This window comes from Echeneis naucrates, chromosome 12, assembly GCF_900963305.1.
Source record: "Echeneis naucrates chromosome 12, fEcheNa1.1, whole genome shotgun sequence".
In the NCBI taxonomy this organism is placed as follows: domain Eukaryota; kingdom Metazoa; phylum Chordata; class Actinopteri; order Carangiformes; family Echeneidae; genus Echeneis; species Echeneis naucrates.
Window position 1 is genome coordinate 5286672 of NC_042522.1, and position 16461 is coordinate 5303132.

General features: G+C 41.3%; 1 protein-coding gene across 1 annotated transcript in view; it reads right to left on the reverse strand.

The window, feature by feature from the left end:
- LOC115052339 (transmembrane protein 132C) overlaps positions 1-3795 on the reverse strand; it is an 81982-nt gene extending 78187 nt beyond the window's left edge. Inside the window, exons 1-2 of the mRNA XM_029516407.1 lie at positions 3684-3795; positions 2233-3157 (exon numbers count right to left, since the gene is read on the reverse strand). Of these exons, the coding sequence (XP_029372267.1) occupies positions 2233-3157; positions 3684-3795 (1037 nt within the window). The remainder of the gene's footprint in view (positions 1-2232; positions 3158-3683) is intronic.
- Between the last annotated feature and the right edge of the window lie 12666 nt (positions 3796-16461).

Consider the following 16461-nt stretch of genomic DNA (forward strand, 5'->3'; position numbering starts at 1 on the left):
GTTTTTTGTTTTTTTTTTTTTGTTCGAACACTTTGAGGTTTTAATCTTTTGGTTGTTAATGAGGTATTTTGGTAGAATTTAAAGTATGCACTATCCCAACGGAAAACATAAAAAAGGATGAAATTCTGAATGATCAGGGTAGAACAGTAGGGCAAAAAGGCACCACAGGGAGGCCTGGGATGGGGGGGGAAATACCAGCTTCAGAACCCCTCATTTACACACATGCTGACAAATGTGATAAACACACACTGTGAACACCAATACTTCACGGGAGTTCATCATCACTGGAGTGAGAGAAAAAGCAATGAGGCTTTTTGGCAGATTTCCTGCTTACCCAGGGTTGACAAATTGCCAAGGCTCTCTGTCACAGCTCCACTTTTGAGGTTGCTAACTGTTTCATCTGCCATGATTTAGATCTCAGGCATAAAAGTTGCCCAGTGGAAATGCATATTGCTTACACCTTAATTTGCATCAAACAACACGGAGCAATTACAGTCACTTAGAATTGTAATTTGTATGAGACAAAGCTCAATGAATCAATAACTGCTTTGCTGTGTAGTCTAAAATCACCTCTGATTAAAAAAGGAAAAAAAAAATCAAACACAGAATTTTCAAGGTAAATAGATTAAACAAATTTCAGAAATAACAATAAGGCATAATTAAGGCATTATCCAGTCAAAACAATCCCTCACCACTGTCATTGATCTGGTTTAGAATCTGTTTCTCTCCAACAATAATCTGGAACCTTGCAATGAACCTAAACATAACTTTTTCTCTCAAACGTCGCCACTGTAAGTCTTAACACCAGATAAGAAAGCCAAATTACATGGTGCAGTTTGGATTTGTTTTTTACTGAAGTGGAACATTACTGAAATAGGTTGTTCTTCCTTTTGGAGAGAACTGAAGAAAAATAAATTCAAAGAGGCTTCAGGTCAGTTCAGAGCAATGGTATAGTGCATGGAAAGCTCTTTTTCATTCAAAACATGGTATCAAAAAAAAAAAAAGAAAAGAAAATGCCAACAAGTTGAAATTAGGGGTTGCTCAGCGACAGCAAAGGAGGTTAAGGATCTGTGTGTTGTTTTTCTGTGGTGTCTGTGCACACAATAAAGCCGCAGTAATTGATCACATCAGGGCTCTGTTGGTTACCACTGCCTTGTTTACATGTCTTTTAATTAGTAATACTGTCTTTCGTGATTAGTGAACAAATCACCTAAATAAACAGGTGAAATAGCCCAACTGTTGCTGGGTGTCTTGGAGGCAGTTGTTGAGTGTCACGATAACATCAGTGGAATACGGGGAGGCAAATCAAATGCTTATCATAAACACATTATCTAATCTCATATGCCAGAGATTAATCCCTGAGTTTTCCAACGGCAGATCTGATTTGATCGAACAAGCTGTTATCAGTAAAGTCTCAGGACCACAGTGTCAAAGAGGAAATACAATAACTCTCTTTCTAAAGTGCATTAACTACAAACTGAACATGAAAGCGCAAGAAACTAATCTACGTTATGCAGCTATAAAGCACACTAAATTACTTTAGAAACAAAGAGGCATTGTACGAGAGATAACAGTTCATAGTTAATATCAGTATATGAGTCAGCTCGCCAATTCCATTTTCACATTTACACGACAGATATAAATGTGTGTAAATGTACATGTTGTGCAGTGCCAGACCTCAAAGGTGCTTTTTTTCATTAATTCATGTTCTCTGCTTTTCTGTTTCCCGGCCACGGGGGAGGTTGCTGGAGCCAATCCCAGCTCACACTGGGTGAGGGCAGGATACACCCTGTACAAGTCACCAGTCTATCAGGGCCAACACACAGAGACAGACAGAGACCAACAACCACTCACACTCACACTCAGACGTACGGACAATTTAGAGTCACCAGTTAACCCAAACATGATGTCTTTGGACGGTGGGAGGAAACCGGAATACCCGGGAGAAACCAATGCAGACATGGGGAGAACATGCAAACTCCACACAAAAAGGCCCCAGACCGGGAACCGAACCCGTGACCTTCTTGTTGTGGAGCAACTATCCACTATTTCCCCATGCTTCCCTCAAGGGTGTTTCCTTAAAAAAACAAAACAGAAAACTAAAAAAAGACAACCAAGTCCTTCTTTTTAAACTGCATGCGTGTCCAGTGACCTTTGTGTAAACTGCTGAGTGTGAGAATACTTGTGGAGCAGCAGAGTAAACTGTAATTTCCCACAAGAAAGCTTACTCACCTCAGGGTAAAAATTTGCACTGAAGAAAGTGTAGACAGAGCCAGGAAAGTCGAGACTGTCTCCCTTTGCCGGATGGGTTTGGAGGGCACCATCACCACAAAGTTATTGTCCAGCTTGAGCTCTGACAGTGGCTGAAACAGCCTGACACTCCCAATGCGCTGCATAGGCGTGTGCCCTGCAAAATAACCCATCGGCCTCTGTTGGTCGGTGTGAACGGAGCTGCCCTTCCTTGCGTCCTCTGAGCTGCAGTCTCCATTGTCCGAGGTCTGAACCACGTAGTAGAGCTCCACAGGTGTGCCCTGGGCCTGCTCCGAGACCCTTTGCCTCCCTGGCCTGACAGTGGGAGGGCTGAACCAGCTGGCCAGCGGCTCCAGCTCGGCCACACATAACCCCAACTCACCTTTTAGCCTGCATGTCCCACGCACCTCTTGAGTCTCATGGAAGGCAAACATCCTGACACAGGGCAGTTTGTGGATGGCACTGTAATCATCCCAGTCCCTGCCGGCAATGTAGAACAACACCTGAACCTTTGGCCAACTGGGGTGAATCCTCTCACTGATAATATAGGTGTGGACTTTCCAGTTGAATGTAAAAAGAGGTGATGATGATGCAGGCGTTGGCACTGATGATGAAGTGAAGGGTGGGGTGTTGAAGGGCCCCGGCAGGGTTTGCAGCAGCTCCAGAGGGACAGGCTGCTGCACAGACAGTGGCCCATAGCTGGCATTGACAAAGGGCATCTGCCGTGCCTGGTGGATGAAGAAGGACTCCGTGCGAGCCTGCAGGCTGGAGTTCCTCATTAAGTCCTGGTTTGCCTCCTGTAGTAAGAATGCTGACTCAGCGTTGATGATCTGGTAGCTGACAGGCAGATAGATTGGCGTAGGACCGTACCTCTGCAGGCCTTCCAGGATCACCTTGCTTTCCACCACTGAAACAGAGAAAAAAATATGACAATGACAGCCCATTTATCTATGTTTCCCAAATGGAGTTAAAAACTCAGCACACTTGCAGTTATGCATCATTTTCACTTTTGTCGCCGTGAGAGAGACTCATTGTCTGAGCTGTATAAACAAAACCTGAGCCAGGTGTGAAATTTAAGAGCAGAATGAGAAAAAATGGAGGAAATGAATCACGACCTGGACGGCGGAACTTCACGTTTAACGCCGCATTTGCATGCAACCTGAGGCAATCATATCTGCAGTCAGTTCCAGCGGTGGATGTTAAATGGTTCGTTGGAACCATTTCCATATGATATCACTTTCATGAGCCGCTGCTCTAATTTAAAAGAATTTGTTAGACTCAGTTTTGCGTCTCTCTGAGTGACTTTGCTTATCAGGCTTGTCCACGTTCTCTCCTGCTCTCGATTCTTTTTCATTACGAAACACTAACTTGATCTGTTTTGCTCTCTCCTTCAATTTATCCATCCTTTCTTTCTTTCTTTTTCTTTTTTTTACCTTGTATGACTTGCTCCTGTCTCTTTCCTGCATTTCTGTCCCTGCCACTCTCTCCACAAGTTGCATTCACATTTCTGCTCAGATTCTCCAACTGTCTTCCAATTTCATACATGATCCTGATCAGTGTTTGACTATATGCTGTGTTCATACGAGAAAGAATGACAGAATCTGAAATATTTTTTCTGCTGATTTTGTTTGCTGATTCTGTCCTCAATGCAGAGAAGAGAAGGAAACTGTAAAGCAAATTATGGTTGCCGTTGTGACAGCTGGGGAAAGGTCTCAGAAAGCAATCAGACTTGCTCTTTGTGAAGATTAATTGTGAGATACATTTAAATGCTGGAGCTTGATTGATGTCAGTTGGATGTCAATTTTATTGCTGGAAAAAAAGAGTATGCCTTGACAATTAGTACACTGAATATGTATTGTATGAGATTTGGAAATAGTCTTCTTGATTTGCACAAATGAGAGAAAGTAAAAGAATGATAATTTAGTTTTAGTGTCTGATTTGTATTCAGGTTCTGTCGCTGTCGATCCTGCTTCAGTATTAAGGCAACATTTGTACTGTTGTACTGGGAGATTTGCTAGGATTTGTTTAGAGGTTTTTTCTTTATTGCTCATACAAGCAGAGGGCTTTCCCACTGTGAGCCCCTCCCTCAGACAGAACATAGATACCAGCCCCCAACAGACACCCCTCATTTTCATAATTAGAATATTTTTGCTACTTAATAATTAATGGATGACCATTAAAAGAATGCAGGATTAGCATTTAGTGAATTCCCAGAATAAGGGGTCTTTTATTTATTTATTTTTTTTCTAGGTGTATTTGTGGGTGTTTATTCATAAAGGATCTATGATGATAACGGTATTTTTGGAGTAAAATTGACGCAGGAATTGAAAATATGTGTAATCATGTCTGTGTTCAGATTTATTTTGATGATGTGTTTTTTGACACATTGCTGCGATTGAGAGCTAAGGGCCGTTATTGCCTCCATGAGCTTTGTGTCACAGTCAGTGTACAGTGGTGTTGCGTAGTCGAACCCATCTCAGGTCTGTGCCAGTGCAGGAGAACGCTCCGTCTGCACACATCAACATGTGAACACTCTGGTTTGGATGTACTTTGCTTAACCAATTACAGCCCAAGGTGCAATGATGCGATGAAAATTTGTGTTTGGGAGGGGGTTATGGGGGTTGTTTTGCTGAAGCATTTAGATGTAGGGAGATGATTACTGTCATTTAAATGGCTAATTCACTCCAGAAAATGCTGCAGACATTAAGACACACGACTGCATGATCCCAACCTGCATCAAAGCTTTTCCAGGCTGCTAGCTGGGAGATTGTTTTTTGTTTCCTGCAGTGAAGATGATTCTGAAAACAGTAGCAGGCTGGAAGGAAAAGGGGAGAATGCTGTGTGAGACATGTGGCAACTGGTAGACTTATACCCAGAGCCAACATCCGCTGAATCAGACTGCAGCCGGTGTTCCAGCTGCAACTGCTGACCTCTTTGAAATGAAAAATCAAGTTAGTGGGCCAAACTACAATGAAATAAGATACCTAACCCTTCTTATTGTCCAAAATGTCTCTCTTCCCCTTAACACTAACAGCACACCATGCTTTTATCTTAAAACAACACGATCTTCCAAATTCATCAGACCTTGATTGGCGTTAAAACCTGCTCCCACCCTTCCCCCCTTTTCATCCTGCACATCGTTTCCACTGCCTTTTTTCCTTTGCCATCAAACTCAAAATATTCGGACTGCTGGTGTAGCCCATGAGAGTCAATTGATTATCTGTTCCGAACCCGGCGTGCTCGGGGAGCTGCGGTGTGGGAGTGATTTGTGACACTCCATGGCAACAGAGCAATGACCAGCTGGCCTGGTGGACGGAGCAAGTCTCAGGCAGACCAGCGCTTTAAACGTGACCATCCTGCCAGTGACACAACAGAGGAGAGAAACTAGGATCCCCCCGAAGGATCAAAATAAGATGTGGCACTTCAATCCAATGACTCAATGACTGAATCTGAAGTCCATAAAACATATAAGGCTTACACTGACGAAAGTAAGGCTATTCATGCCAATATAATGATCAATACCTTCCATAAGGACAGAGACATGGCATGGGATACGTATTGTGTGGACAGGGGGCAATGAATTGACTGGAGAGTTCATAACTTTTCATTTTTGTTTGTTTTTTTTTAGATATACTGGCTCTTTGAGTTTTATTATAGTATATAACACCAAGGTGAGGACTTGGGTCCGCAGTTGCACAAAATCTAAATAACTGCCTTATTCCTGACACCGGTATGAGTCACATAGCCATGGAAATAATAAGAATGAATGATAAATATAAATTAGCTGCATTAATATCTAAGCTGTTTCTTTCATGTTTGTATTCATGTTGAGTGCGTTCTTCAACCCACTCGGACTCCAGAGTTAAGCCACATTTTCATTCACCGCTGCATCTCTAAAGAGAGGAAAAAAAAAAAAAAAAAAAGGAATACGAAAGGATTTAAAGGCCTTGGCGGCCTCCTACACAGTTTTGACTGAAAGAAGGATCTTTACCCTTAAATATGGCAAAACTGAGAGTGATGTCTGGAAAGAAAGTGCTTAGTTAGTGCTAGACCAGCACAGTGAGAGGATTTGCCTGTCTCTGTTTCTCTGTGGGTTGTAACACACTGTCCTAGTTTCCATTTGCCATGACACAGATGAAACTAAATACCTCATTACAACAGAAAAATGTTGTAATTTGTAACTTCAGATTTAGAATATGTCCTGCTCCATGACACCAATGGGATATCGTAAATAAAGCGGCAAAGCCGGGTTGATTTGCAGCCATGAGTTGCCCTTGGATTTCATTTCTGCAACTGATAAATTGTAAATCATCTTTGCAGGGCTGTTTCTGCAAATGAAAAAGGGAATGATTTGTGCAGATAACTTAACCCCTGTGGTAAATCCTGACTGTAAACTCTTGTGGAGGATTTCATGGCATTGCCAAACTCTCGCAATGTGGGCCAAGGAGTTGGGTCCCGTAGCGGATGTGCATCTGAACCCGAGTGTTTCTCATCATTAAACAGATGTTAGCTGCAGGATTTAATGTGTTATATGTGTTAATGATGTTATATTCATGTAGCATGCACGACGAGGCCTGCAGAGGCACGGAGTCCAAATGGAAATGCATTTAAACCATTTTCCATGGCATTTCTACACCACACATAAAGCAACTTCTAAAATAAAACACTTCAAATGGAATTAAAACGCTTACATCCCCAAGAGAGAAATTTGTGGCATCAAATCAAACCATTTTCTATTATCACCTTTTCTCATCCATGGCGAGTAGAGCTTCACTCAAGAAATATGATCCCTCCTTCCTCCTTGTCCTCCTCCTCCTCTCATCTTATCTTTATCCTCCAACACGTTCACATCTGCAACAACTCCCTGATCAAACATATTAACTTGGCTCCACTTCAGTAAAGCATTAAGCCAACATATATATATATCTATAATGAGAGAGGTGAGTGGGGTAATTGGAAGACCACGGCAACAGGAGGTGGAGTGGTAAAGTGTGAGGTTGTGATAGAGATGATGTTCAGGAGAAGTCAAAGATCACAGCACAGCAAGAAATTATGTGTATGGCCCACACGCCTCCTTCACTGCAGGATTTGGTTTAAAATTAGACTTGTTTTTCTTGCAGAACCATCACAAACGTGGCAGAACACTGCTTCAGTCTGTTTTAGAAACACCTTTACCGGAGTTCACTGTTTTCCAACAAGGTGACGAAATTCTTGGTGTACCCTCTCTGACTATAAGAACAAGTGCCCACTGGCAGAGAGGCATGTGGAATTTGAATCTGCTCCAGAACAAGTTTAGGTTGTGGCCATGTACAGTCGAACTCACTGCTAGCTTGGCTGTGGACTGTTTCAGATTGAGGGAATATACTTCCAACTTGGATTTGGTTGGACCAAGCAGGCTTGGTGATGCAAGCTACAGATATTCTGAAAATATTGATTACGTTTCAACTGTCTCCATTTATTTGGCAACTTAGTGGAGCAACTGGCCCTTAAATTCTGAGGCACCTCTCAATCATATATAGTAGCCTATATACATTTATTATTTGCTCTAACACCATCATCATCTTTCATATGCACACACTAATAAATGACACATGTGAACATGTGAACTAACCCTAAAATAACTGTTGTTAAAAGTGCATTTGAAGGACTATTTGGATGGTGATGGGTAGGGGGGTTCAGTTCCTGAGCAGCTTAGGGGTAAAATCTGTTCCTCAGTCTTGATGTGTGATACCTAAGGGCCCTGCAGCACCACCCAGAGGGTAGGATTGAGAAGACCTGAAGGGGGCGGGTGGTGTCTTTTGATAATTTTACAGGCCTTGCTGTAGCTGGAAAGCTGCTCTGCCTGCTTCAGGGTGGTTCCCAGTCTATGCCAGGATGGAGTAAGTCAGTTAGTCTTGTAGTCTTAGTTATACTTGGAGAAATGTGGTTCTTCCTCAGTGTTCTGAGCAAGTGGATTCCTTGCTGGGCTTTCCTCAGTATCCCGGGGACAATGGTAATAAAGGCTTTGGGTTAGATGTGCTAAAGTCCACGAACAGCAACCTCAAGTATGCTCCTCCCTGCTCCAGGTGGGACATGGCATTGTGGAGCAAAGTGTTCAGTGCATCCTCCGTGGATGTATTTGACCAGTAGGTGTGCTGGTGCAGGTCCAAGGTCGAAGAGAGCCCCAGGAGCCCCAGAACCAGACGACTGGGGTTAGAATCACGGGCCTGTAGTCGTTGAGGGAGCAGATGTTGGATTTCTTGGGCACCGGGACAATGGTAGCAGATTTAATACAGGCTGGTACAACAGCATGCACCAGGGAGAGGTTAAAGATGTCAGTTAAAGCCTCTGCAAGCTGGTGGGAACAGTCGTTGAGAACCATGCCTGGTATCCCGTTAGGTCCAGTCGCCTTGTCATTCACAGATCTCAGGACACATTCAACTGAAATTGTGGTGTGAATCAGATTTTTTTAAATTCTCCTTTTCTTAATATTTTTACATTTTGAAAACAATCTAGAGCTGATAAAAGGAAAAATCCCAAAGAGTACCAATCCAGTTGGCCTTTCTTCTTTTTTTACTGAATTTTAACAGCTCTAAAAATGTAGAGCAACATTGGCCGTTTCAGTCAAAGTAGCTGTTTCCAAACCTGGATAGTTATGGAATTTATGAAAAGTTGTATTTTTCTTTTCTTTTTTTTTTCATTCAATTCAGAGATTTAACAAAATGAGTAATTTTCTAACCAAAGCTTTCAAACTAAACTTTTTTTAGATGCCTTGTGGAAGCAAATTCAATTTGATGCCATCATTTATTCCTCTCTTGTTTCTCAGTCAGATAGCATCAACACTTCTTACTCTGCCGATAATGTGTTTTTAAAAGGAAAAGCACATCCTGTCTTTTGACTTCTGATAGTGACATTTAAAAGCTTTTGAAATCCCAAATTCTTCTATATCCACAAGGTTAAAAACTGGAGTGTGATTTTTTTTTTTTTTTTTTTTTATATGGCATTTTCTTTTGTTAAACATGCTCTGAGTTGTAGGTTAGATTGCAGACAAGCTGCTTTGGGGACCTTGATGTCACCATCAGTGGACGGTGTCGGAGAGCGGGAAAGGTAACTTTTTCATTTTTCAACCACAGAACAGTGGAACAAAAGAGTACTTTAGGCTTTTCAAGGGCTGGATATAAATGTCAGTTACTGCTCAGATGGAGAAATGCTATTGGCAAAACCAAGAAGTTTAAATACCTTGTCAAAGACAGCTTCTTACAAAGTCTCATGTGCTCACAAAGGGGAGAGCAGGATGAAAGTCTCTGAAACCACAGCGCGGCGTGACAATTAGCTCAGCTTTGGAAAACTTCCAAAACAATTTTAAGTATTAGTCAGCACGGCAATTAGAATCAGTAGGGCGGGCTATAACACATTTTCAGCAACAACCTAATTTCAGTTAAATTCACATGTAGTTTCACACATTTTTAAGTCTCAATAACAGCCCAAAAAGTTGGTCATATTAGTTGCAATTCAGTTCAATAATCCTCTGCTTAGTGAAATGTTCAGTATAATATCTCAGCACAAACAAAACACACACAAGAGCATTAATCGCTGCAAGTGCCCATCACATACACCCCAACACTGCAGGAGAACCAAGGCAGAGCAGAGAGCTCGCTCCCAGCTGGAGGTTAATCGGATCACATAAAAGCAAAGCACACCTCATCTTTCATCACTAGGCAACACATTTATGCAGCGATCGATAGGTGGAATCGTATTTTCCCCTTTCAGACAAATGAAGTATTGTGACCCAACTCAGATTGATGATGCAGGGCTTCATAGCTTAAAGCTATCAGTAATAAGTTTGGGCCTTGTGTTTGTTCAAAACTTGACTTGTTTTCATCTCTGACAGCGCTTATAGCCACCTCAGTTCCAAAATGGCCTCTGGGTCATTTTGGAACATAAGGAATTTACAACATGTTTGTCGTCTGTCTTCCTTACAAGCACCTGCCTCTTATGCCATCCTCCAAACCTGCATCGTGCACACATATATTCACATCAATAAGCATGTATTAGCAGGAACACATGTTGAATTACTTTTGGACTTCTGGGTCTGCAAGAGGATAATAGATTATGTTTTTCAGATAGGCAGTCACAATCTTAAAAAAATATGTTCAACATGTTCTAAGACGGTGACTTCAGTAGGGATAATGTAAAGCATGGCCAAGAAAAATATTGCCTTTGCTAATATGCTAAATATAAGTCATTTGGAATAATGATAATTTGTTGCCTGTTGCTTCCTTCTTTAATCAAGTCCAATAGATGAGTGCTGGAAAAGAAAATAGATTTGGTGGTTTCCAGTAGGTGATTATATTTGTATGTCTTGGACAACATTTATGTTGTCTCCCCATGTCTGCATGGGTTTCCTCCCACTGTCCAAAGACATGCATGCGTAGGTTAACTGGAGACTATAAATTGAACGTAGGTGTGAATACGAGCGTGAGTGGTTGTTTGTCTCTGTTTGTCCTCGTGTGTGGGCTCAGCGATGGACTGCCCACTTGTCCAGGGTGCACCCCGCCTGTCACCCAAAGCGAGCTGGGATTGGCTCCAGCAGCCCCGCGACCCGGATATGGATAAAGCGGACGAAGATGAGTGAGTGAGTGAATGGACAACGTTTTATACTAGCAGGAAGGATACAGAAAAGAAAATAACTGAGGTTTACTCCTGGAACTGCGTTGCATACCAAGCCTGTATTACATGGTCGGAACAATCCCGAAAATCAGCTCTGTAAGCTTTCCTTAACTGCCGGTCTGTTGCACCGCAAGCTGCCTCACTGTAAGGTAACTGCTGCTCAGAATGACATTTCCAATCCCTCCACCGTCTCTGTTCTGCAAATCTTAAGGAAACACTAATGGAAATGAAAAAAGATAAACCCTCCATCTGGGCATTCGTGATGTCCGGCTGGGGAAAACTTGAAGCAGCTGTGAAACATTTCTTTGACGGCAGAACAAACATTTTCCCACACATTTTGCAAAGCAATACGTTTCCCTCGTGAGGGTAGTGAGCTACAGGGGGGAACAGCACTGCAGCAGTTGTACAGAGAGGAATAAAAACACTCAGAGCCCTCTACCTTGAAGATGCATTTGGGACATGAATGGGATTTTTTATGACACTCCAATTCTATCCATTGCTTGTGGGCCCAGTGTTGTGCAATGTACAGTCTAAGAAAGGGAGGAGGTGAGTTGAGGAGCAATGAGACAGTATGGAGCTACTGGTTGTTTAGATGAGATGGACTAGAAGACGAGAGCTCTTGAAGGAACGAGGCCAAATGTGCTGAGCAGAGCAGAGCAGCAGTTAGCCCTCCTGTGAGAACACCCACAGGGGTAATCGAAGGCCTCAGCTTTAACTATGTGGGCTCTGCTCTTGTCATTTAAGACCATGGATTGCCTCAGTGAGCTTACAAATGCCACTGGTTCTTGCATTTCAAGTGAAGCTACGGCACTTAGAAAGTGAAAGTCAAATCAAAGTAGTGACAGTGACGGATGCTATGGTGGTGTGCAGAGACAGAGGGGGACCTGTGTTGTAAATAACAATGACTCTTGGATCATGGTAATCATATCCAAATGAATCCTTTTCATGTACCCTGTGTATTATATGCTGGGGAACTTTTTGTCTCCTCCATACATGCAAATATATGAAACCACATGCAGATAAGTGAATAATGCAGTGTGTTGGCGAAACAGCATAGGGTAAGTAATGCTTTGGCATTTTTAGCAAGGTCACATTGTAGGAGAGTCAGTGGGCCCTGGACATCAAGCACTGCAGCTGCTCCTTGAACTGGTGTTCCGTGATTTTTTTTTTTTTTTTTTTTTTGTGAAGATGAAGTTATTATTTTGAAGTTATTGTGATTAAATCTCCTACAGGTGTCACATTTAAAACATGCAAATGTGGTCAAGATAATGAGAGCAACATCCATAGTACTGAATATGAATGATATTGATAATATGATATCTGCCAAACAGATCCACAGATAAATCCGTGTATTATGTTTTTATTTAATCTTTAGTCTTTAGCCACTGAAAGATTCGATGGAATTATCTCATTCTAATATCTGGTGTCCAAGCAAAGGGACAAAAAAGGATTTGAAAAAAGAAAGAAAAAAAAATACAGGGCATTATTCTTTTATTTGTGAATAAGAACTACAAAAGTAAGGTGATAAAATGCAAGAAATAAAGATTATAACAGGACACAGGATACATGACGGCTGTGTTGACCCAAATGTGTTTAGGGTTAAAGTGGATTCATCCGTCAGACAGGTAGAAGAGTTTAGAAATATCGGTAATTCATTCTGTGTAAAAATCCTTTTTGACACTCTCTCTTCCCCTCATATCACATAGGCAATGTGATTGTAATGTGAGTTACAGGTTTCTGTGACAACATGCCATGGGTTAATCAGGTGCATGTCAATAGTGGAGAACAGTGCAGGGAAACTTTTTATACTATGCTGAATTACTGAGAAGTGTTTGCAAAGCAGTCCTAAAGCTGAATTCGGCGCTAGGTATGTATATATGTATTTGTGTGGTGTGTAGTGATGTTTATGTAAAATCTAATGATCAGACCGTGCAATAAAGATGAATGCCAAAAAAAAAAGTCCCAGAAGGTGGAGAGTCCACATGCACACATGTTGTTGGTAATGTTCATGTGAGCATTCACATCATAATACACATGCTTGTACTGTAAATGCCTAGAATTCTTTCTAGTTTATTGTAAAACATGAGTGCATGTTTATGCACATGTGAGTGTTTGTGCCTGAGCGGGAACTCCTTATAGATGATTTAATGCAGCCACAGGTGAGCTGAGTCATTACAAGTTATGTTTTTGAGCCAGCATGCACCCCACTGGTCTGTATGATCAAAAGTTAAGCCTCTAAAGTGCCGAGTGTAATATCTCTAAGAGTGGCCCAGATGCTTTTTTTTTTATTTTATTTTTTTTTCCACTGTGTAGTGAGCGTGGTGCCTCTGGCACAAATACAGTGGACTGTGCTGATCAGTGGCACTGGCAGCGAGTTGTGCACCTCTGACAGCACTGAAGTGGCAAACAGCATGAAGGAGAGGAGCCTGGTCTACCACGGCCCTTAGGACATCCACTGCGCGCTCCAGCAAACATAGAGGGACAGAACAGACAGTCATTTCACTGATGCTCAGAAACTCTGAAATGAGATGAACTCAGAGGTCTCTCCCTGCAGCAAGCAATGCTCACGGCATGCTTTTCTTTATCCATATCTTCCCCCAAAAGTGCCACAGAGAATTTTGAGTCTGTGAGTGAGCTTTGTGGTTCGGGGAATATGCGGAAAAATGGAAATAAAGATGCCAGGAGAAAGGATGTCTATCATTTTCACTCAACAGTCAGACCCAGTTTTATTTGTCAGCCTGATCCTGCTGTTGCCAGAATTTCTGACTAACAGAAGCTGTTAAAGGTTTAGTCAGATAATTACCCCACAATTGCCTTGGGTTTTTTGCTGAGAAAAACCTTTTCAGAGTTTGCTCATGTTTTATTGCCAGACATAAAATAAGATGCCACGCATCATAAAATATCTTTACATCACTGTGGCAGTCTTTAAAAAGCCGTCTCACGTTGGTACATCACTCATGAATGACCCAATGTTACTCATCCCATAGGCAAGTAGGATCTTAAATAAATCTAAGTAAGAGACTTTTTCTGTGATAAAACTATGTCATACACATTTCAGTGGAGTAAAAGAACTACTCCAGGGGCCCTCCGTAATAACAGATTGTGGAAATTGCACAAGGGAAAAAGAAGAGAGTTAAATCTTAAGGTAGAGGCACACTCCTGCGCTGAGTTTAATTTTCCTCGAACAAGGATAAGCGGTCTTACGGTACAGTGAGGTTGACAATAGTAAATTACTTTGTTGGGAAAGAAAAAGGATAATATACAAATGTGGAGCTCTGTGGAGAGAGACAATGGGTGTCTCCATAGCACTCCATGTAACAGTCTCTAACTGTGAAAGCATGGAATGAGCGAATGAATAAATGTAATCAATGCATCTAAAAACGGTCTTATTGTTAGAGGCTAGAGAGAAAAAAAGTACAACTTTCCTTCAAACGCATGCTAACAAAAGTTTCTCCTCCTTATTATACTTGCGTACCTCTAGACAGTACCTCTACTTAAAACTCTACACTGAATGCAGGAGGGAAAAAGGCCTCATTTCTTCCATCATACTGAAAAGCCAACTGCCATGTGAAAGTCTTAAATAAGTCTTATTATAATGCATTAAATGAACAGGATAACCTTTAACACCAGTCAGTCAGGTTTACTCAAGGATGGATCTCTAATCAAAGTGAGTGGGCAACAGCTCTCTGCTGTACATCTTGAGCAAGGACAGCGAGAGGTCTCCCTGCAAATAGGAAAGGAAAACACAGTATAGAAGGATCAGACACAAATCTGGTCAACTTGCTTCTTTCCTTAAAACTGTTTGTATCTATTTGCTTTGATTGTCGACTCTATAGAGAAAGGTCATATGGTCGCACAGCTGCGGGATATTAAAGCAGGTACTATACAACCGAAGACTTTGAGAGAAATCTAATAATCACTAGAGGATTGTTTCTTGTGTATCACCTTCGGTTGTTTCTTCTAATGTTGTATTGACAAATGGTGTGTGGGTGTGAGTGGGTGTTCGTGCGTGTATATAAAATGTGTAACAGAGACAATCGCATAAGAAGGAACGTATGAACTAGAACACTGACATTGCTAGATAATACCTGAATTATTTATAACGGGAAAAAAGGGTCTTTCAAAATGCTATTTTGTTTTGAATTTTTTAAGCAGAATATGCTTGTAGCTCTTTGAAAATAGATACAATTGCAATTGAAATTCACAAGTTGAAAAATAATGTGAGATGATGCTTAGTGTTTGGGTGAAAATCACTGTGTATTATAACAATATCCGTAATTAAGCTATTACGGTGCACCGTGTGCTGTTTTTACTCAAGATATTCTTTTGGGAAAATGTTTAGAATGAAATTTTTCTTTAGCACAGTAACTTCAGATTTTCATCTTATCTTCATATGAGTCAACCTCTGGGATCAGAGCATACAGCCAACATTTGAACTGCAATGCAATGACACACAGTGTCATCATACAGCACATTGCAAGACCACCTTATAATGGTCAGCATAGCTCACTGTAGACGAAAGCAGAATCCAATATCAAGCTGAAGTACAAGCGAGCTTCTGATCTTGAAAGTCACCATCGTCTTTCAAAACATGCCAAATATGGAAGCCTAAAGATTGATCAATCCGTCTTTTTGCTCCAGCCTGAACCTATGTTGTTATAATATACATTATGACATTTGATATATTGTAATATTGGATGTAGTGTGATTCAAATTTGGCAATGTTCATTGTCCTCAATTTTTGGCATTTCATCTAGCAACACAGTTATCCAGTGAAACAGTCATAGTTAGTAGATTGTGTATGATTCAGGGCTGCGTAGACAACCCATCTTTGAGTGTTTCTTTTCATGACATATAACAACCTGTAACAACAATGACATTTATTTTTGGAGACTCACACCTCATTATCCACTGGCATCCCTGTAAATCAGTAAAATGCTTGTACAGACTGACTTAGTGTTCTCTGTTAGGGTTGTTCTCATGCTGTTGATCATCCAGATGTCACGAATATAACAATTTGGGCATCACTTGCTGTCGCCTCCTCTCTCTCTATATTAACAATAAATATGTATATCCAAGGAGCAGGAGAGGTTATGGGAGAGGGTTCATGGAGATAACACTGCAGTTATGAAAATTAACAAATATTGCAGCAATAAAATGAGCATCACAAAGCTATAATGGCCTGTGGTTCACCAAGAACACTAATGAGTGCAATTATAGTTCCTTTCTTGATTTCCTCTTTTAGCATGTGCATGAATGCATTTGTGCCTCCATGCATTAGTATTCCTCTTGCATGTCCAGTGTGTCCAGAAAGCAGAGCAGGCTCTTGGAGAAAAGCAGTCTGCTGATGAGAGCAGATCAATATCGAAGTTCCCTAATGTCATCTCCAGCCAAACTGGGAGCCCAAAATTACTCTATCAAGAGTTAATGAAGGTCTGTAAATACCAGCACAGGTGAGCTCACTTTTTTATGTTAGCTTGCATTGATCCGACATACAGTGCGTGTTCCTTTACAAATTCAGCATATTCACAGAGGCCCCTGTTGAAACTGAGACTTGGTCTG